The sequence below is a fragment of the Sparus aurata genome, chromosome 2 (genome assembly GCF_900880675.1).
Source record: "Sparus aurata chromosome 2, fSpaAur1.1, whole genome shotgun sequence".
NCBI lineage: Eukaryota > Metazoa > Chordata > Actinopteri > Spariformes > Sparidae > Sparus > Sparus aurata.
Genome location: NC_044188.1, coordinates 27,301,861 through 27,324,208, shown reverse-complemented (window position 1 = coordinate 27,324,208; position 22,348 = coordinate 27,301,861). Strand labels below are relative to the sequence as shown.

Below are 22,348 nucleotides of genomic sequence, written 5' to 3'. Positions count from 1 at the left end.
CTTATCTGGTAGCTTGACACTGGTCACTTGATTATGTCCAAAAACCTTGTTGTTTCCCTTTGATGTTTGACAAGGCCTCAGTAATACCAGTAACAAAAGGCCCTTTTCATAGCACACATATTAATAATGGCTCTGTTCTATTCAAGTGGCCCAGTAAGCCATGACAGCGTGATAGTGAGCCAGCGTGCACAATACTAGGACCTTTAATCTGAAGCAGCTAAATAGAATTCAGCCATCATTCATTCATTTTATTATTTACACCTGTGCCTTTCCTACTGTAATGTCAATCAACATGTCAATATAGCCTTCATGAAAGAGCCTATCTCTGTTGGTGAAGATGGTAGTTGGTGTCAGGATTGCGAATGAGAGAAAGTGGTGAACAATTCACACATGCACGAGCCCCCGTGCTCTAACCGGAGCCCGTCTGGAAAACATACAGCACATACAACTTCATGACCACCACTTTGATCCCTGTGACAACACGCTAACATGGTGTACTGATTGCTTGTGGCTGGCATGATTACAGTGGACAACTCTGACAGATTTAACTGTCTGGCTTTTTGAACTCATCCAAAGTGGATGCCTGTTAACACTAACAGTGGTTCTCCTTTCTGTGTTCTGCCAGGTTATCATGTGCATCCAGCGCCAGACATGAGGATGAGGAGACGAACATGAGACAGCTTCGAGACACCAGTTAGAGCCCTGACCTCCTTTCCAAATCTCTTCCATTGTATTCAAAAGGCCGGTTTACTCTAACCAATAACCTACTCTGTGTGCCAGGATTTCTACCTCTATATTCAGGCTTAATTTATCTAAGAAAACATGAAACGCTCCAGCCTGTAAAGTGAAGTGGACAAGAGCGGAATTAACTTTAGAAGCTTATCAATGTAACTAAGGATCGTCTTGCAGTAGTAGCTTTAAAGAGACTAGCGTGGCTTTTTGCTGCTCTCACTGAAACTCACTAACACAAGCCTCTCAGCCTAAATCCTAATTGTGTCTGTAAACAAACAGAGGACCCATAATTTACAAACCCTCTTTTAGGGCTCAGAAAGTGTTTCTAATTTTGCAGCACATGTATCTCTGTCATGTGGATCTCACAAAGATACTGCAAGTGTTCACTAACTAAGGCACAGAAATCTGGACACTTACCTCTACTATCACAAATACAGAGAGGCTGTATAAGTAAAACTCTTATTTACATTATACCTCACAGGTAAGTCAGAATTGATACTTTGTGTTGATGTTAAATAGAGACTATAATTTTGATATAAACTTGTGTTTTGATGACCCTGTCAAAGTAATACAATTCTGTAAATCCACAGCATTTTCCTTTTGACATGTTACCTTCATATTCTTAATAAAGTCAACGCAGACTCATGTTTCTATTCTCTGTCATTGTACTTTATTTAATGTTTAAGCTTGAATAAGTGTGTGCCCTGAAGTGTGTTTATAAATTCAGACTGCAAGCAACGTTCAGTAATTGAACAGGACAGTGATCTGTTTGCTAGATTGGTGGGTCACAGCGGTGGAGATTGACACACGCACATACACGGAGGCACACATAACAAGATGTCGTGCCAGGATTGGTTGTACGACAAACGCACACGCACACAATCGCCGCAGCATCGGAAGGCTAATTGTTGACAAGAGTCAAAATAGGTTTCCCTCAAATAGAAAAGTACACACAGAAATAGTGAATTCTGTTATGAAATACTCAAAGGTAGAAGTAGACACACCATTGCCATCTAGTGCTCATATTAGGTAGCTCAGGATAACCGACAATGCATTCGACAGAATGTCGGATTGACAGTGCAGCATTATAAGGCCAGCAATGTGGACACTGCACATGCATTTCAGTATGATATACAATAGAAAAATGTCAATACCACTGTCAGTGCTGTTAAATAACCAAACAAATTGGTATGTATGATACCCTCTCATCTCACTTCCTAGTTATTGCTGTGTACTACTGTGTGAATATCAGTGACTGCGCTTAGTTCTGAGCCCCTGAGTCAACTCCAAATCTACAATATCATTTATTTGAATCCACTGTTGATTAATTCCCATCTTTGTGCTCTGACCAGTGAACTGCTGTCAGTCAGGAACAAGGAACCTCAGCTAATGTGATATAGTCACTGATGCCACCTGCTGTTCAACAAGGGGATCTCTGGCAACATTGGGACTACGCCTTTTATTGATAAAAGTTGATTTACTTTCTTTATAACTTCATTAAAAGCAAAAACAGGACAGTGTTTCTGGTCATCTTTTTTATTTGAATTTATTACGACAGTTGTTTAAGGGGTTAACAAAGAATCTGATGGAAATGTTATTGCAGCATTATGAGCGTGGAGATGACAACAAAGTTGGTTTCATAAACACACAGTATAAAATAAGCTGTATGACAAATATTCTGTACATATCCAAACAAAGCTGCAGGCGTCACACTTAATAACCAGCAACCAAAAACTTTTATTTCAAAAGTATGAAGGTGGGATGTGTTGTGCATGATGTCTACTAAAGGTGGTTTAATGTGTGAGATCAGAATTTAAACATGTGTCACTTATCTTTATTAAAGTTTTTATAAAAGGCCAACCGTAACTGTCTACAAATCAAACCTGTATCAATCCATAATAACAGAGTTTGCTTAAGGTGTGCATTAACATCTCTGGACACGCAGGGTATGTACTTAGCTTCAGACTGTTGCTAGCAGACACACTGAAATGAATTACTATGATGAATTGTGGTCTGAAGATTGTGAGGGCACCTCTACTCTCGCTCTGCTATGGCAACCAGGTGGGCTTCTACCTCCGCCTCTGACAGCATCCTGAAGAACACAGAACAAAGTGTAAGGAGTGAACAATAAGTGATAGAAGGCGGACTTCCCTGCTTCAAAACAATGAAATAAAAATAACCAAAGATACACGGGGAAGAAAAATTACACACTAAAAGATTAAATTCATAATTGTTATCAACATCATTTGACCTTAAGCCATATACAGTAGGTCTGGGTTAAGTTACCTGAACTTGGGCTTTTCCTTAGTGACCACACCGACCTCTAGCTCATTGGCCTTGAAATCCGTGGACAGGACAGAGGACAGACATGTTATAGCCAGCTGGAAAGAAAGACAGTGGATGAGTGTCCTGATTAGCTCAAACACATACTGGACATGCCTCTTTAAATGTTCTCTTAAGCCAAGTTATCAAAGAGAAATCTAACAGTGGATTAAAGGGAGTGAAAGCAGCAAAGTAGGGCTGGGCGATATGGCCTAAAAATGGAATCTCCGATTTTTTCACATCAAATTCAATTCGATTTTTTTTTTCCTTCTCTAAAATAAACTTCAAATGACAAAGAAATTATTAAAAGCACTGCATTTATTTGAATGCTTTTATTCTAAACAAATTTGCCCTGTCATTGTAAACACTGTACCTCTGAACTCACTTGAAAAAATAAATAAAAGTGCATCCTTTTGAAAATATGTCCCTTTATAATAAAATGCTTTTGTCAACATACATTTAACATGTCAGATTGCTTGCTATTATAAAAACAGATCAGTTTCCCTATTGGTATTGATAAAGTATGAACATAACTTTCATTAAATACTTTATTTTGCAAAAGGTGCCTTTTGTTTACAAAAAAGTATTTTATATCCCTGAAGATATGTAAACTACATAAACATCTGCATGCATTGCGTAGTAAACATGACATGTTGGTAGATGTACAGGACATTAGGTGTGTGCTTGCTGTCTTTTCAACACATTTTTGGTCAGGAAGACGAGCCTGTCTACTACCTCTGGTTTGAGACATGCCCCACTGCGGCTTCGTAGCACAAACCTGGGGTCGAACATTTTCAGCATGAGGAGGAACCTCCGGCTTTTCCACTGTATATACAAGCAGCATGTCTTTAGCGATATGCCCTGTGACTGCATCCGTAAAAGCTGTCCACCGGGATCCTTTCTTCTCATACGGGACAAAATGGTAAATGATTCCGCTAATGTTGGCTGCTTTATAGCGGGTGTTTGTGGGCAATGCGGGGGGAGGGCGGAGCCCACTATGAACTATGGGAGACCATGGGGAGCGGTGGCGTAGCAAGTTAAAGAGAAAATCAATTTTATTTTTTTGTAAATCGTCCAAACCCACAAACTCGAATTAATTGATTTTACCGATTTATCGCCCAGCCCTACAGCAAAGTACCTGCCTTTACTAAAACAAAAGGTACATTCAATACATTTTAATCTCTGGAAGCCTTTCATATCAATAAATATATGGCAAATGGGCAAATATGGTTTCAGTGTTTTGTTCAAGAACAATTTATCAGGACGCAAAGCTGTTAATGAACACTTTGATCCTGCGGGAGCTTTTATCAGGACCAGTCTACTCATTATTCTCTGAACTTTAAATTTATCAGTGTCTTGCTTCGTAGCTCATCTTGTTTACACAGCTGTTAGCTATAGCCCCTTTCACACAGTCTATCCCTGAATTGTTCATAACATTTCCTGCATGATGTCATGTGTGAACCGGAGCAGGGATCGATATTCATGGAAATCTTTACCACCAATTTCTCACCTCGAGACCTAATAATTAGGCATCAAATTATCGGCCAAAAATCTGTATCGACCTAGTTGCCTTGTTTACTGCAACTGGCCCAATGGAAAATAAGATTACTTTCTCATATTGCATTGGCTTATGTGTATCTGATATGTAACATCAACAGCACATTCATGAGCTACTGGCTCATTACATCACTTCCATCATTTTGTAAGGCTATGTAAGTACTGAAAACTTCTCATCATTGAGTTGGCGGTTGTATTGTGGACTAAGAGGCTTTTCAAGCAGTCACTATCAAATAAAATATTCTTTATCATGTGAAAGAAGGTTATATTAAAGGTTAGTACATACATTTGTATGATCAAATAAATAATTCTAAAGGTACTGTAATTGAAGGGCTGAATAACTTAAATGACTTCCTTTTTTTTATCATTAAGATGTTTTTGTTTACATGGCATAATATGGTAAGTAATTAACAAAAATAAAACACACAGAGTTTTCGATGTGTAAATCATGCGCCGATTCTCTGCCCTCTGTGTGAAAGTTACAGATGCCGGGGGGGGGGGGGTTGCTCCCGCTCTGATCAGCTTCCAGAGATACTGTCAGAGCCGCAGCAGTGTCGAGAGACATCATCCATGTGAATGGAAAAGCTGGCATCGCGGACAGGGGTGTGATGATCTCATTGTGTTCACAGTCTGACAGTTATTCTGACCCTTAACTCATCAAATAAAACAGAAATGTCCCGCAGTTCAAAGCACAAAGCAACGTTACAGACCAAACTGGTAGTGTCTATGGCAACTTATATGAGAAAAAAATACCACATCCATACGCAGAAAAGTGTCTGTCATCCTGTCTGTCCTACTGACTCTTCGTCACATTTCTAACCCAAATGCGTCTATCCCCAACAGCAGAGCCAGGCGGCACACTAGAATGTATTACTTGTTTAGCCAACTTGTTGAATATTAAATACTGTACATTATTAAGAGCATTGGCACTGGACAAGAACAGCTCCTTGCCCACCATGCTCCTGAAAATACAGGTACATCTGGCCTTTTACCCCAACCTCTTCTTCTTTTGTTGAGTTTTACAGCAGCTGGCAATGACAGGTGCTGCATTAATGCCATCTGCTTGCCTGTCCCTTACCCCATCTAGTCTGGCATTGCCACTGCATGTGTGAAAAGGTGCAAGACGGAAATTATCCTGAATGTTTCAATTGTGAAAATCACAAGTGGTACCTGAAAAGTTATCCCAGTATTTTACCAGGAACTATGTGTAAAATAAACTTGGGATTCCCTCTACCTGCACCGTCCTGTCGTGGGTCAGTTCAGGCTTTTTCTTCAGTTTCTTCTCCAGGTAAGTATTGGCCTCTGTTTGTTTGGCCCCGACTGCAGTGGCCCTGAAGCCACAGTAGTAGCCTGCTGGGTCACATTTATACAGAACAGGACCCTGCTGAGGGTCAATAGCCACAAGGATCATACCTGCAGAGAGAGAAGGAGGAGGGAGAGAGTGGGAGGATGAAAGAGCACATAAGGAAGATACTTCTTATGTTAATTTACTGCATGGTAAATTATTTTTCTTGAAGGCTTTTACACTTCAGTGGCTGTGCTGTATTTAAAGAAACAATCCCTCAGAAATAAAGACAAATACAAGCTTTGTGATAAGATAATTAATGGAAATAAAAATCAAAGGCAATGTCCTAAGCAGTTGCTGTCAATGTGAGGTAAGACATTGTATTGCTGATAAAAAAAATACATTTAAAATATGCAACAAGAATGAGTGAGTAGTTGATGAAAAGCAGTTTGAACAAAGACATGAACACTAAAAGGTAGAAATGAAGACCTCCACTTACAGCAGCCTAGAGGCCTCATTTCAGCGTTTTGTGTGTAGACCTGGGAGATATCAGCCAACCTACGACACAACACGTCTGCGTTGATGTCGTAACCAAACTTATACTTCCATTCCCCTGCTTCCACTCGAGCCCGGTGAACCTGGGAACGACTGTCCGCTGCACAGGACAGAAGATTGGGAACAGCATAGTTTTGAAACAATACTTAACTAGTAAATATGATCTTACAGACATCACAGTAAACAAACAAAAATCTCACCAAGAATGGTAACAAAATCTAAAATTAAAAACCCCATAAACATTATATAACACTATTGTCCGCCAGTTGTCATCCTGATTTAAAGAAACAGAATTAACTGAGAAAACGACTTCCTGCTGTGAGACAAAACAAAAGTCACTTTGACTTTGCTCACATTTGTTCACAGACATTATATTAAGTATTACAGTGGCTTATTATATTATAATGTGTTGTGAGTGTGCTGCTGAACACATACCATTGTGCCCAGTCATCACACAGCCAATGCGAGGAGTTAGTTTGAACATGTTGGTCAAAGTTGAAGAGTCCAGTAGCTTGTCCTGCAGTCGGAAGAAGGATAGACTGTCACATCCAATTGACAAAATGATATTGTGCTGAGACACATATCAGTGTGCCTGTGAAAATACCAACACTTTATTGATTACAAACACACTGTGATCAGGGATATCCGCATACCAAAGCAGTGAGCTCTGGTGCAGTTCCTATCAAAGCTTTAAGGCTATTAATAATGAGTAATAACTTGAATGGAAAAGAACCATTAAAACGAGATACTATTGGTTTACAGTGGGTTTTTAGCGTTCTTTCCCGATATCCAATATTTTTTGGGGGGCTTTTTCAAGTAATTGAAACATACACATTTTCCCACCCAACTGCAGAGAAATTCTATTCTCTCCAGTTGTGGAATTAACATATTACTGTGCCTACCGTTTTGTGATGGCCTACTGGCTGATTCAAACATACAAAGCTTTTCAAAATGTACTTACTTAATGGGCAAAATAAGAAATCTACTTATTCAACAGTATAATTAGTGTCATTTTATCAGCCTGTGGAAAGAAATGCTTATGTCAGGCCGATGCTTATATTTCATTTTAAAGCCTTATCGCCAATGCTGATGATGCACAAATATTATTGTGTCGGGCACAAAAATAGCAACAGCCCCCAGTCAAATTCTGGTCAAATATGTAAGTGGATAGTAGAGCTGCTTTACTCACCAGCCCCCCAAATCTGTGATTGATATGATTTGAACATTCACAAGTTAATTGGCCAGGGGACAAAAAAGATCATTTGGCACCCTATCGTCGTGCTTCCCTATCTTACAGATATGGTATGTAAATCAGACATGTGTCTTGAGCTGCCATTCTGCTTACACAGAACTTTTCATTAAAGTATGTGGCACTATGTGATGTTTGCGATCCACTATCAGTTGATAGACTTACTTAGGCCCACTCATCCTTGGTTATAATGATTAGACACTTAAATTGACAGAGGGTGGAAAAAACTTTTACTTTGTCCTCCTTTTCTATTTGGGATACAAGTTTGCCAGAATCAAAGTACTCTTGGCTTGGTAATGTGAGTGCTAGCACTTTTACAACAGTTTCTTGTTCATATTTGACTGTCAAGTCAGCAAAAAGCTGGAGTCATGACTCCTGTGAGGCTTCACCTGAACTAAGAGCATCATCACCACCCAGGGGTGTGTGTGTGTGTGTGTGTGTGTGTGTGTGTGTGTGTGTGTGTTTGTGTGAGATATCTTACAGGTACTTTCTTTTGTGTGACCACCACAACGCTGTCTGTCCCCCGGATGCCAACAGATGTCAACCCACTCTGGGAGATTGCTTTGAAGGCATACTCTGCATGAAAGTACATGTGACACACGGACAGAATGAAAACAAAAAACAACACCACTTTTATTTTTTATTTTTTATGTGTCATTGCAGGCTTTGATGTCATGTCCATGAGTAGAGAGCTGCCTGCTTGCTCCTTCACCAACAACATATCGGTAGGCTAGGCTAATAAGAATTTAATTTTGAGGAGCTAATTAGCTCAGTAGGCTAACATGACTTACTTACACTACAAATAAGAAACATAATACAGTTATAACTTTAGAATTAAACATACTTTAAGCCTTGAATTTATATCCAGGGTTAATTTTCATTCATAATGGCAGGTTGTATTAACAAAAATAACTAATGTGTAGATTTTAACAAAAGAGGAAACTTGGGTACAAAAGTTGATGCTAACTGCTCTCCTCGCAGACACAACAAGCTAACCACTTTAGCTAGCCTGCTAATAACGTTTTTGTGTTGTTTATAGTAGTTAGTAACTGCGAGCTGTAATGCTAGTAGACTTATTTAGCGCAGTTTACAGTGTAATTACGCTTCAGGGCTGAAACACCAGAGGAAACGTGTCTCTTACCGACTTGGTAGAGGCGGCCCTCCGGTGAAAATATGGTGATGTGTCGGTCGAAACCTGCGTTTGAACCGCGGGACATTTTCTTTCTCTAGTCGTGACCTCAGATGAACTACGCGGCACTGAAAGTTTCCGTTTACGGTCCTGTTTAATCCTCACTCCTTTTCTTTTGGACGGTCAGCAAATCTGAAACAGCATGCCTGTGTGCTCCCGCTGAACGACAAAAGGGATAATGGTGCTGCTTCACTTCCCTGAGAGATTTTACTTTCTCTTTCAGTTGCGGCTCTGAGGTGCAGCTCCATGACTGGCCCCACTCACGTTATTATTGGATGGCAGCAACAAGGAAGTGGAATGACTTTACCAGTTAGACTGGCCCTTTCTCTCTGCACCTGTGTTGTCAAATCAGAATGAAAAGCGCTTCGTGAGAGACAGTGGGGTTGTTGAAGACCGGTCAGCAGAAGTATCAGGGGGGAAGGATGAATGGACACAGCGGCTCAGACGTCCCCCTCTCTGTGTGTGAGTGCTGTCACTTGGCTGCTGGTGGCCCCCACACACACAGCCCAATGTCGGGCCGCCGGGTCGGCTTCTGTCTCAGCGATAAGAAGCGCAGGAAGATAGGTTTGGACGTCTTTGCAGAGATCTGTGCGTAAGTTGATAAAGACTTTATTTATTTATTTATTTATTTGAAAAGCACTTTGGAGCTTTTGATTGGTGTGATTATCTCTATTAGATGAACGGGCCCCCATCAGGTGGGGTCCCACGGCAAAATGAGGAATGTGTTTTATGCTTTCATTTTATATTTAAGGCAATGCGTGTAATCTCAGTTAGGAAACATGTACCGATGACTATTGTAGTAGCAGGTGACACCCTCACTAAAATCTACTGTACACAGTTGTGCAAGTCTTTATCACCGGTAATAAAAATCTGTCCATAGGAGGCTTTATTGCTACACCAGAAGCTTTATTCATTGCCCTATTTGGCATCACAAGACTTCTGTGTAATCATTACCTTCAGGCTATAAACATGCTACTATTTTCCCTACAGGGGCCATGGAGTGGAAGTGGTGGAGGTGAGTGTTTTGGGGTTTTTTTTTAAACATGAAATCAATACAACCTTAAAGATTATTGATGATGAAAAACAGGCAAAGTGAAAAATGAGGAAGAGGACTTGGCATCTCTTAAGCTGTACCTGATGACCCTGTTTGTCCGCCTTTGTTTGTGGCTTTGTGATCGTGTACAAGCGATAGGAGCGTGTCTGTCTTTAAATGCCACAAAACACACACACGCCCACACCCACACACACAGACACACACACACACACACACACACACACACACACACACGTACATATTGCATGTTATCGCTTCATACCAAAGATTAAGCAGTTTCAGTTCAACTATATCATTTAGTGATTGTACTTTGGGAGCCCTGTGCACCTACGGACACACACGCACGCATGCGTCATGTACAGATGTCTACAACTCTAGTAATCCATGTCACAGCCACCTGCAGCCCCCTCCTACAATCTATGCGCAGCAAAACCGAGGAACAATGGGTGCCTGTCTTGTAACTGCTCAGACATTTCACTGAATGTTGGCTAAATATCTGCACAGAAGCATAAAAGATATTTTTGCATACAGACCAAAAAACCTGGCACATATATCAGTATATAGTGTCAAAATTACAATTAACTAATTAGATTTTTCTTTTACTTTTCTTTTTTTTTTTAAAGAGAAATTAGCTTTAGTCAAAAAACAACAACTGCGGAGTGTTGCACATTTAAGTAGCGGTGGTAGAAAATATGTCGCAGGAGACACACAACATAAAGATGTTACAAATGTCTGCATTTACGCCCACCTCAACCCAAATTGCATTATTTAGGGCAGTGGCTTTCAACTTATTTTGAGGTGACACCATTTTTGATATATTACCATGGTAACCTAAACTGAAATGATTGTGTAAACAAGGCCTTAAATGAATATTTTTTGACATCTCCATGGCTTTATGCTGACATATTTAATTTCCGGACACAATTGTCACATATAAGATTAATTTCGCTGAAGGTAGGCTTGGGTAATATGTTGATATTACACTGTTATCGTGATATCAGACTATATACAAGGCCGGCAGTGGAAAGAGTACTGGAAATCTATACTCAAGTATGAGTACAGTTACATTACTGAAATATGACTCAATTACAAGTGAAACTACTGGTATTGAAATAATACTTAAGTGAAAGTACAAAGTAATCTTCTCAAACACTACCCTGAGTGTTAGTTACATTGAACCGTTGATGTTTAATGCATAATCAACAGCAGGCATTCAATCAAAGAGGTTTCTGGTTCTCCAAATCTTTACTCTGAAATCATGGTCACCTCTCCCTAACCGGGCCTGCTGCGGAGGTTTATGTTTTTTTGTCCGTATGTCACGGTTTTCTTTGGCCCGTATGTGATCAAATACAGAGGAAAGAGCTGTGGATATTAATTCCAAATGTACTCAGCACTCAATTATGATTTTGAAAGTAACTAAGTACATTACATGTTGTAATGCATACTTGAGTAGGAGTAGACTTACAGACTTGAGAAAGTACTCCTAAAAAAGTACCTAAAAAATGACTTGATTACAGTAATTTGAGTAGATGTATATAATATTTTGTGAAAGAAATCTCCCTCCTACATCATTGTCACGATACTGATATTGAGGTATTGCGTCAGAATATCCTGATACTTGATGTCATCTGAGCATTTATTGTATGAAGTGCACAATTTGCATAATACAGCACATTTAAATATTTTTATTACATCCATTCCCACAGATAAGCAATATGAAAACTAGTGTGGTGCTGTAGTTCGATAGATCCACTACATCTAGAATGTAAAAGTGTTTTTGTCTCTGTCAGATTGACCTCTCTAAGCCACTGGGACCCCAGGGACCCTTCGATGTCATCGTTCACAAGCTGTCCGATGTCATCGTGGAGGCTGAGCATGACAGCCAATCACAGCAGCTCCTCGCCAACTTCCAGGTAATACTGCTTTATAAAAGAACAGCTGCTTTGCATGCGACCTAAATCTAACGTTTTTACTGGTCCTGCTGGAGGAGATGTGAGTGGATTACTGGCGGGGCGAGGAGAGGAAAACATATAGTTGGCCGCTTGGATGAAATGTAAGTGGAATACATCGTCCACACTGTCCGCATGTCCTGCACAGGGGCCTTTTATAAGAGGAGTATTGATTGATTTTGCAGCTGTATGCTTGTCAGTGAGCAATTACTCGTTCATTCATGCCATTAGTGAAACTATTTCCTCATCTGTCTTTACAATTCCAGAGCTATGTCTCAGCTAATCCCAGTACAGTTATTCTGGACCCCCTGCCTGCCATGAGCCAGCTACTAGACCGCTTTGTCTCTTATCGGATCATGACCAAGCTGCACAACTCACTCCAAGGTGGACTGCAGCTTCATAGTGTTTACAGTAGTTAAGTGCAGCTTGTAGATAATTAACACCCGCCTTTCCTATTATATTCTGTTTGATAGACTGGCATATCTGCAGTCCTCCTTACCTGGAGATCCACAGTGCCAGCGACCTGCCATCCCTTCAGCAGGCTCTGACGACCCAGGGCCTGAGCTTTCCTCTCAGTCAGTTCACTCTCTATCTGTAGCCTTACGTTTTTTATTTCTCATAATTTCATATTACAACTACCTCTCAGCCTCTTTGTGTATTTAAATTAAGCCTAAAAGCTCATGTTGCAAATGAAGAAAAAGTATACGGACAGTATTAGTTAGAGAGATAACAGAATTAGGGAGTAGGTCTTTTGGTCAGTGGTTTGTTAACCCTCCAGGCTGTTCTGATTCTCATGCTTCTGAAGTCAGCTGTCCTTTCCTTTTTGCTTGCTCATGAAGTATGAGTAAACCCACACACACACTTCCTCTTTGTCTCTGTTGATCACCAGTTTGTAAAACCAGAGTGGCCCATGGCGCACGTTCCCATGAGGTGAGTGGACTGCTTCAAAATGTCACCTCAAGTCAGGATTATTTTTGTTCATGCACTGCTGTACACTCGCTCCCTGCCGTCTGTGCAATGTCTGCGCAGATGTCTGTGATCTTCAGTGCAGGGAGTCTGGCTGTTGTCCAACCTCCCTGCGTGCTCCAGAGCTTCGTCAACCACGGAGCTGTTCTGCACAAGGTGTTTGTTGTAGGGGACAGACACTTCTGCGTAGAGAGGCCCTCACTCAAGAACTTCCCCTCCGGTCCCTCTGGTCAGTCTGCACCAGACCTTCTTGTCCTTCTCTGCCTATCCTTTCCTTCCCTTCTCTGTGTTGTTGTTCTTTCCTTTCCTTTCCTTTTCTTTCCTTTCATTTCCTCTCTTTTCTTTCTTTCCCTTTCCTTCTCTCTCCAATTCTTTCCTTTCCTGCCTCGTGCTTTTTCTTTTCCATGTTGTCCTTTTTGTTTCGTCTCTCTTCCTGTCCTGTATTGTCCGGATATAATCGCCTTGTCCTATGTTATGTGACCTTGTCCACTCAAGTTGTGGTTTCTCTTTGCCTGCAGACAGGAAGACCATCTTCTTCAACAGCCACCAGGTGTCCAAGCCAGAGTCGAGCTCTGATCTCACAGCAGTAAGCAGTACAGGTGGCATCACACGTGCTCACAAACTACCCTACCCATTTGTCGCACGTTGGCTTAGCCTGAGGTCCACTGTAAACATGTCCTTTCTCCTCCTGTTCTCCAAGCTGGATGAGCAGATGCCCTGCCTGCCTCCTCCCAGCTCTGAGGCCGTGGCCGCTCTGGTCAGAGAGCTCCGAGTCCTGCTTGGCATGACCCTGTTCGGCGTGGACATCATCATCAACATACACACACACACCCTCACCGTCATCGACATCAACATCTTCCCAGGTACTGAAGCTGTCCACACACACACACACACACACACACACATAAACGTTGATGATCTGACACTCTTCTCTCCGTCAGGCTATGAGGGAGTGCCCCAGTTTTTCCCCTCTCTGCTCAGCCACATTGAGTCAGTGTTGGACAAACAGGCCTCTGCTGGCCCCCAGCCTACAGCACAGACTACAGGTGGTCCATCTGCTGCATCAACTGGTCTCTCAGACGCCTCAGGGACGGCGCAGGGATTGCCCTCCTCAGCCTCCTAGGATAAATGAAGTCATCAGCACTGGCTTTTTTCACTCTTTTGTTGGGACCAAACTCAGCTGTTTGTAGGGTTTTGCTTCAATTGTGAGAAGTTATTTATTTGTAATGTGTATTGTGACCTAATTCTCAACCGTATCCCCTGTAAATCACACTAATAATGAGGTGCTGTCAGGTGATTCTGCTCTCTTCACAAATCAAGACAGACCAAACGGACGACAGGTGATGGTTTAATACCCTTTCTGTTTATTGATTGACAGGTAGCGTAGAAGAAGATACAGCAGGCACAAAATACAGCACTCCGATTGGCCAGTAATATTACAAATGGTGATCTTGTTATAACTTTTTTTTCCTCCCGTTGTTCGAAATGTCCTTTATGCCCTTGTGTCACCCCCCCCCTCCCGCAGACATTTCCTACATCTTTCCTGCTGGTTTGTAAGATACATTTTGTGGAAACATTTTGCACTTCTATAGAAAAAGGAAACTACAGTACATTATTTGTTTCGTTTATACCCAAGTGAACAAACATGTCATCTTTGGAATAGACAGTAATGAGCTCATCAGTGTTTACTGATCATGTGTGTTACTACCACGCGTTTACACAAGTTGACCGACTGCCTCGCCAGTGTTCAAATACAGAAACGTATTGTAAATCTTGGCAGTGTAGAAAAAAGAGAGGTTATATATGCTATACGAGTACTATATAATGTATTGTGAATACATATTTAAATACATTAAATAATTCTTTATTTGGCTAATTATTGCATTCGCGTGTGCTGTAATCTATTTGTGTTATTGCAGTAAATGGGCCTCCAGTGGTAACCCTGTTAATCCCGCACTGTGTGCATTTCTACCCAGCGTCCTCTTGGGGGCGATGTTGCTTCATATTTCTTATGACCTTGGCTTAGAGACCATGATTTATATTTACACGAATGACACGACAGCCATGAAAACTGTGATGTTGCACGACTAAGCATTTATCAACGTTATTGTTACCAAAAAGACGACAAAATGGCTTTAGTGTCTCCCTCTTCCCTTCGACTCCTCCTTGGCTTGTTAAGATAAGAGTGCAAAGCTGGCTGAGAACCTGAAGTGACACTTTTAGACCTTGTAAGCTCCAAGTACATCACGTACTGTCACCCCACACCAACCACCTCGAGACAAACACAACGTCTGACATACGTGGCAGAATTTCAGCTCCCCCCGTGGTTTGTCCGTGTCACCCTGGTTCGTCTCAAACAGTCTGGTTTTAACAGTGCGTGAGCCAAATGAAACACAATCCTTGGTTCTACTTTATCACCGAAGAAACGAGGAGGAAATAATGACTTACTCCTGTTTAGAAATATCAGTAATGCATATCGTTAACAGTCAGAACAGCAGGAACAGCTTACACATAGTTATCAATTATTGCACAAAATATATATTGAAGTACATACTGTATATTACTTATAGCAGGGAATTGGGGGGTTTTTTTCCCACCAAAAACACACCATCTAGGATGATACCTTCAGAGAGAAGAAGCACTGCTGGACAGTGTTCATAACTCAGATTTCAAAGATGATGGCGTTTGTGTGGTTGGCAATCAGCAGTCAAAATAACATTTGAATGAAAGTGCTGGATGCTTTGCATTCATGGCAGCTTACAAATGGAGTGAAATCACCCGTCTACTTTACAAACAGCGTTTACAGGGACTGAGTAAGGAACACGAGTGGAAATGGACACAACGATCTTTCTGATTCTCTGGAAAAATGCGTGTTTTTCCCTCGACGCGCCAACATTCGAATGAGCATGGAGGAAACTGTGGCAGCCTTTTCCAGGCAATCTAAAAAGCAGCAGTGAAACAACAGTTTCTACTAATGTCCATTTACAGGTTCACATCCGAAGACATTTTTCTGAGTACTGTGGGGATTTGAAGGCTGTTAAATGGAAAAAGGGTGAGAGGAATGTGTGACTGTGAATGCAACAAAAGGTTCTGTCCGTCTGCTCTGTGTGTGTTGTGTGTGTGTGTGTGTGTGTGTGTCTGTGTGTGTGTCTGTGAGTGTGAGTGTGTATTCGTGTCTTATCCTCTACGAAGCTCCCTCAGCTCTGCAGCGACTTTGCGCAGCTCTGCTTCAATCTCCAGCAGCTCCTGTGAACAGACAAAATGAGAATATATGACACAGCGATACAGAACACATGGTAATGCTTTAGATTACTGGGTGCCTGCTGGTAGGCTGGGACAAAGAACTACATTGCACATAACTACCTGGTACAGATCTCATTATGCCGATAGAGACGCGGACTTGACCTGGACTCAAGTTCACTCACGTTACCGTTTTGAACTTGCAACTTGCTTTGACCATAAAAGAAGTGAATTTCGACTCGACTTTGACTCGAAAGTTAAACACTTGTAATTTGATTTGAGACATTAAATGACTTAAATGACTCGTCTGTATTCATTTCTCACTTTCAGTTACATTTTTATTTCAGTCTGGTTGTCAGTTTTTCACTGCATTAAAGTGACGAGGAGGTTTTTAATGGAGAAGAGATTAGGAAACACATAAGCTTTTATGAAGTGTTTAATCATTTCAAGTTCAAGCTATATAAAACAAATTAAGTGTGTCACAGTGTTGAACACTTAATCGGCCAGTGATATCATTATGAGACAGGTAGTAATAACTTGTCTTTTATTTTTTTTCAGACCAGACAGTGCAGGTGACACTGCAGAATCTAGGGGGAAATAAGTGACTTAACCTGCGACTCGACTCGATTTGAGACAACTTGCGGCTTGACCCAGCTCGCCCGAGGAAAAATGACTTGGGGCTTGTTTGAGACTCGGACCGAATCACTTGAATGAGTCACACGTGTGTTACCGAAAGAGGGAGGGTGAGGAGGATTTTCACAAGCAGACTAAAACATTCTGTGCGTTCTACTTAGCGTTATCACTTTGACATCTGTTTTAACAGGGAGATGGACACCTTTTTGTTTTCTGTTGGATTGCATTCATATTGTACTATCAACTGTGCTGTGAACACCAGAATCAGTAATGGTACCTTTAGAGTGTGCAGAGCCGATATAACGTAGCTTTATTTATAGTTCGACACCCTGTTACAACACTGTAATTCCATGAAAAAGGGTGAACAAGGAGTTTATTTAATAACTTGCAATCTCATACTATAATAAGGTATACTATTATTATATATTATATTAATAATTACTGACAGGACACTGAAAGGGAGTAATACTGATGTATTAAGATGTTACCCCTTCATTCCCTTACCTCTCGTCCTTTTCCCCTTACTTACATTAAGTACACAGTGAATACTTAATACTAATAATTACACAGTCATTTTGGTGCAGTAACATAAAGTGTAAACAAATGATATATTATTTGCAACAACTTACCTCCCCTTCATCTTCTTCAGCATCACCCTCTTCCTCATCTTCCTCCTCTGGCCCCTCCTCATCCTCTCTGACAAAGTCATCCTCGTCCTCATCTTCCTCGTCCTCCTCTTCCTCATCCTTGAACCTCTCCCGCTCAAACTGCTGCGTGGCCTCATCGCTCGCCTTCTCCATCTCCCTCTTCTGCTGCGGCTCCTTCACCTCCGCCACGGCCTCCCCCTCCCCCTTCTTCACTTCATTCTCTGCTGTCTTGCCTTTCTCCTTGTCCTCTTCGCCCTCCTTTTTCTCGCCCTTGTCCTCCGTCGACGTTTCATCGTCCCCTTTCTTCACGCCCTGCGTCTCCTGCTCCTCCTCCTCCTGCACCCGTTTCATCTTCCTGACGAGCTCCTCCAGCTCCTCCTGCTTCTCCTTCCTCACCCTCTCCTGCTCTGGCTTGCTCTTGCTGTCCTGCTCTTTGAGCAGCTCTTTTAGCTCCTTCTCCACCTTCTCCTTCTCCACCATCAGCTCCACCTCATTCTTCCTCCTCTCCTCCATCCTCTGCTTCTCCATGTCCTCCTCTTTTTCCGCCTCCCTCTCTTTGTCCCCCTTTTCCTTCTTTTCCTCCACTTCTTCCTTCTGCTCTGCTCCAGAGCCTTTCAGGTTCTCCCGCTCCTTCGACGCCTCGTAGCGTTTCTTCTTCAGCTCTTTCAGCAGTTCTTTGAGCTCCTCGTCATTCTTCTCCTCCGACCCTTTCTTGGTGATCTCTTCAGCTAGCAGCTCCTCCAGCTCCTTGGCTCGCTCCTCTTCATTGTCCCTCCCTCGGTCCTCGATCCGTGGCTCCTCCATCATCTTCTGCTTCGTGTCATCCACCTCTGTCTTGTCTTCTTTATTGTCCTCTGCCTGTTTTGGATTGTTGGTCACGTCTCTTTCCTCCTTCTCCTCCTCATCCCCCTGCTCAAAGTCGCTCTCATCATCCGCCAGGTTGTACTCATATCGCTCCCTCTCATCATCTCTCTCCCTTTCTCTCTCTGCAACAGTCAGATTGCAGTGGTCAGTCACATGGGGTGTTAAAATGCACGGGTAAACAGATCTCTTTTATAACAAAGAGACTTTCACATTAACTTAATGCCAAGAAAGGGAAATTAAACACCACATCAGGCTTTTTAGCTGGGAAAAAGTTTGTTCAAAATACGCCAAAATGCGTCAAAAGGATTTTGCTGGTACCATCAACAGCCAGCTTCTGCAGCTCCCTGAGCAGACCGTGGTGTCTTTGCACTTCATCAAGTTCCTCTGCAAAAACAAAGACACAACACTTCAAAACAATATCACAACAAAAACAGAGTACAAAGCACCAACAGGGGATCTGTAGATGTAGAACGTGTCAAAAGCCCATCACACTCTAAAATGATGTTAAACTTAAGCATATAAGACTTTATTTACATGAATTGTTTCGCTGATAGTTTATTAATCAAACAATCTCAGTTCATGTCCAAATGTCTTGTTTTGTCCCACCACAGTCCAAAATCACCAAATTGTTTAATTTACTATGACACAACACAGAGAAAACTACAAAAATGGCCATATTGATCGGGACAGTGTTTGGAAACTTTGCATACAAATATTTTCAAGATGAATTGATTAATGGAGCGTTAATGATTAATTTCCTGTCCATTGATCAAATAATTCATTCAGCTCTAAACACGACATGATATTACTTGAGTACTGATGAGCAGATAATTAGAAGTGTCACCTGCTAGCTGTGCGCCACACTCATGTTGGGACCCGTCTTCATTCAGTGTCTCCTGAATAATACATTCAACCTGGAGGCACAGTACGAAAAACACACAATTACAGGTCGAGTAAATAAAATGTATTCATATGATACTGAGTGGTAAGGGGAAATAGAATAAAATAAAAAAAGGACTTGTTTCTGACCTTTGCATCATTAAGGGGTGAGGTAACTGGCCGGCTTCCCACTGAGGCAGGAGAAGAGTTGGGACAGAGATGGAGTGCGAGGGAGAATGGGAACACAAGTCAATATATTTAGCATTTCTGCAACAGCAAAAAAAAAACTGCACCAAACTATGCTACAGATCAGCACAGGCGAGCTTTGTTTGTCTTCTTAGCGGTGGTTTGTCCTGCACCGGCGTGGGTGGAGCTGTGGCCTCATTAAGGTAAGCACAGTTACCTTGGTAAAGCGACACAGCAAAGAAGCTTAACCCCGTCTCCCTCTCTCTGCAGGATGCAGATATTCCCGAAGGCTTTAGCTCACAGGTCGGTTCCCACCAGGGCTAAATCAGTCCGCAATCCCTGCTCTGCCAGCAGATCATTAAAGGCACACTAAGCAGTGCCATCAGCACCTTTCCTCATGGAGATACACAGAGTCTAACAAGGATCTAAATGTCAGCATAGATCACAATCCATGTTCAGCCCGCAAGCCTGTGACCTTTTCTTTTATTGTCGTGTATTTGGCTGAGGCACAAGATATGACGGTGATCAATTCTAAGACTTTTACTCGGACATGAATCTAAATGTCAGCTCATTGTATGTCGGCCAGTTTGGAAAGATTTTTTATGTTTATGCAAATCAAGTAAATCCACGAAACGTCACTAACAAAACACCCAAAATAGAATGAGCCATTTTAAATATATTCAATCCATGATCGCCATCATCAGCATATTTCACAGCTGATAGTTGTACTATCATCTGGGCGATCAAAACAATCTGCTTCACTCTTCAGGCCTTCTGTGCTTGATGTGGTTATTTCCGACTCGTTGTCAGATGAACACCTTCAGACCTTTTTGTTGATAAACTTCACTTACAGTAATCACCCAGACCATAGTTATTACTCCTCCACAGAAGATACGATACGGACTGAAAACACAACTCTGCAGACTTGAGGTGAAGTTGCTCCTTCAGCTTCAGACATATGTGGCTGTAGGTTTGATCTGAACTGTGAGTCAGCACAAAGCCAGATCAGCACAGATCAGGATCAGTTGGACTAATTGACACCATCCATGTCCACTGACGAACCCAACCACGGACACGTGAGCTGCCAACAGTGTGGCCCTGTGATGCTCAGCATGTCCATGTGATGGTAAGTGTGTGTGTGTGTGTGTGTGTGTGGTCCACACTCTATCTAAGCTGGAACACTCTGGCCCCTTAATTAACACTGTGGTCTGGCTCTGCTTGTATCGACTTGTCCAACCAAACGTTAAACACGCAGAAATTTTAAAAAAGCATCCAAGCAGGTCGAGGGACTGCAGGTTGCTCAGCGAGCAAACGATTTGACTGATTCGTCTGCGGAATGTTGTGCTTGACTATAAAACTAGAGCGCATGTGAGTCGGGCGCGGATGCACCTGTAGGGGCCGAGAGATGCGCACTAATGAGTTTATGATATCACTCCTCCTCCTGACATTTCACGGACGTCGAGCTGCAGCGGCATTTAGCGGTCCTGTGAGATTATGATGAGCCTATAGCTGCTGTTTCTCCGTTAGCATGTTTGTTTACTTTGGACGCACACTGCACACGGCTCGCATTGCACCGTTTCTCCCTCTCGGCTCCACACAACATGAACCCAAACAGTTTACAGTCGGCTCTGTGTAGGTCATGGCGGGTGTCCCTGCGTAACACCGCGCGTAACACCACCGCAGACTAATATTTACCGCGTTTCCACGCATGTCTCTGCGGGGCGCAGGCTTCCTTCCTCCTCGATCTTCACACATTCTGAACTCACTGACACGTTTTTTTTCCCACGCGGCTGGCGCTTGTCGCACGTGCGGGAGGCGCACATGAGCGCCGTTCCGCTCACCTGTGCGGAGCTTTTCAGTCGCGTCGAGGAAAAGCGGTTATCAAGTCATTCAAAAAGTCAAGAGCGCTTTATTTCAGAAATCATGTAGCCTACTGTCATCGTCGGGCCAGCAGACAGAGACGGAAAGGTGGGCGCACAACAAATTATGTAACAACGCTTGTGTTGAGCCTATTAGTCTAAAACCCCGGAGGCTCTCGCCGTTAGGTTAGCATCAGCCTCCGTCTGCCCCGCGAATTAATGAAATAAAACCTGTAGTTTCGTCTGTTTATACCACAAGGTTGCTTTCTCCCAAAGAATAACAAGGGCTCCAGCTGAGGCAGCAGTGTGTGAAAGATGCGGCTCGTCTCCGGCGGAGCCCGCTGAGAGCGATCATCCCGTTTTGTACCGTCGTTTCACACCGAGCGCCCGACAAACACACACACACACATACACCACACACACCACACACAGAGGCTGGGTAAATGAGTGCGATGGATGCTTACCTCCGACGACAGCCCAGAGGAAAACTGCGGTTATCAAAATTCCCATAGGATCCGAAAAGTGTGGCTGCTGCAGGAGATAACCTTGAAATGACGGGCTGGATCTTCTTCACACACACACAAACACACATAAGCGCACACACACACACCCGCCGAGCGAGGTGGAGCCGAGTACCGTGTGTGTGTATGTGTGTGTGGTGTCAGGTGACTGAGACCAGATCAAAGCCCAAACCCTGTTAAGGTGCCAGAGGAGTCAGATGGTCGTCCTGTACTTACAGCGCGTTAACAAAACGACTAAGGATCTGCTGTGATTAATCTGTAGACGGGTGAATATCTGGATCTGTGGCCCATGTGGAGGGCTGGAGGGGGCGAAAGATGCTGCTCAGAAACCCCCCCCCCAAAAAACTGGAACCACTCTTTTCAAATCCCACTAAATATACCCGGTGAGAATATTATTATAACAACTTTCAGTTTATTTGAAAAGCCCATGCAAACAACCTCCCTCCCTCCCAGAGCTGCTAGTTAATTACTCTTGCACATCAATTATTGATAAGCTGTAACAGCTGGTAATGTAACACACATTAACAGGCCTGTATGTCACCTCTGGGAGCAATTCTTTAAAGACCCCAAGGTCGCAATGTCATTTATGGAGTTTGTGTGCTAATGTATGTACAGTATATATATGTAGCTATATGACACCTCTGGGCAGGAGGCACAGCAA

The 22,348-nt window shown here is 42.5% G+C and overlaps 3 protein-coding genes across 4 annotated transcripts; 1 reads left to right on the top strand and 2 right to left on the bottom strand.

Moving 5' to 3' along the window:
- Positions 1–2,252: 2,252 nt before the first annotated feature.
- Positions 2,253–9,168, bottom strand: LOC115597562 (proteasome subunit alpha type-6-like). Its single transcript, XM_030443598.1, has 7 exons — positions 8,842–9,168; positions 8,182–8,276; positions 6,887–6,968; positions 6,396–6,551; positions 5,846–6,024; positions 3,019–3,113; positions 2,253–2,824 (listed from the first exon to the last, which is right to left on the bottom strand). The coding sequence occupies exons 1-7, from the start codon at positions 8,915–8,917 to the stop codon at positions 2,767–2,769; spliced, it is 741 nt and encodes a 246-aa protein (XP_030299458.1). The 5' UTR covers positions 8,918–9,168; the 3' UTR covers positions 2,253–2,766.
- An 8-nt stretch (positions 9,169–9,176) lies between these two features.
- On the top strand, positions 9,177–14,734 carry LOC115597552 (inositol-tetrakisphosphate 1-kinase-like). Of its 2 annotated transcripts, XM_030443586.1 has the most exons (10): positions 9,177–9,481; positions 9,880–9,904; positions 11,734–11,856; positions 12,159–12,276; positions 12,366–12,467; positions 12,782–12,822; positions 12,922–13,087; positions 13,377–13,444; positions 13,559–13,721; positions 13,800–14,734. In XM_030443586.1, exons 1-10 carry the CDS (start codon positions 9,312–9,314, stop codon positions 13,979–13,981), a joined length of 1,158 nt encoding a protein of 385 aa, XP_030299446.1. In that variant the 5' UTR covers positions 9,177–9,311; the 3' UTR covers positions 13,982–14,734. The 2 variants fall into 2 exon arrangements, with proteins under 2 accessions (XP_030299446.1, XP_030299436.1); XM_030443576.1 differs by having other exon boundaries at positions 12,782–13,087.
- On the bottom strand, positions 14,200–21,970 carry LOC115597544 (cilia- and flagella-associated protein 251). Its single transcript, XM_030443566.1, has 6 exons — positions 21,631–21,970; positions 19,272–19,312; positions 19,087–19,156; positions 18,561–18,626; positions 17,361–18,364; positions 14,200–16,104 (listed from the first exon to the last, which is right to left on the bottom strand). Exons 1-6 carry the CDS (start codon positions 21,674–21,676, stop codon positions 16,036–16,038), a joined length of 1,296 nt encoding a protein of 431 aa, XP_030299426.1. The 5' UTR covers positions 21,677–21,970; the 3' UTR covers positions 14,200–16,035.
- Between the last annotated feature and the right edge of the window lie 378 nt (positions 21,971–22,348).

Bases quoted from the DNA above. Each gene is read 5' to 3' on its own strand.
- LOC115597552 (XM_030443576.1), top strand. From the start codon at position 9,312: ATGAATGGACACAGCGGCTCAGACGTCCCCCTCTCTGTGTGTGAGTGC. The intron at 9,482-9,879 runs GTAAGTTGATAA...TTTTCCCTACAG, and splicing joins GTCTTTGCAGAGATCTGTGC to GGGCCATGGAGTGGAAGTGG. The intron at 13,088-13,376 runs GTCAGTCTGCAC...CTTTGCCTGCAG, and splicing joins CTTCCCCTCCGGTCCCTCTG to ACAGGAAGACCATCTTCTTC.
- LOC115597562 (XM_030443598.1), bottom strand. From the start codon at position 8,917: ATGTCCCGCGGTTCAAACGCAGGTTTCGACCGACACATCACCATATTT. The intron at 6,552-6,886 runs GTATGTGTTCAG...TGTCCTGTGCAG, and splicing joins TGTGATGACTGGGCACAATG to CGGACAGTCGTTCCCAGGTT. The intron at 3,114-5,845 runs GTAGAGGGAATC...CTTTCTTTCCAG, and splicing joins CCCACGACAGGACGGTGCAG to CTGGCTATAACATGTCTGTC.
- LOC115597544 (XM_030443566.1), bottom strand. From the start codon at position 21,676: ATGGGAATTTTGATAACCGCAGTTTTCCTCTGGGCTGTCGTCGGAG. The intron at 19,313-21,630 runs GTAAGCATCCAT...CTCCTGCCTCAG, and splicing joins CCTCTGGGCTGTCGTCGGAG to TGGGAAGCCGGCCAGTTACC. The intron at 18,627-19,086 runs GTGACACTTCTA...TTGTTTTTGCAG, and splicing joins GTGTGGCGCACAGCTAGCAG to AGGAACTTGATGAAGTGCAA.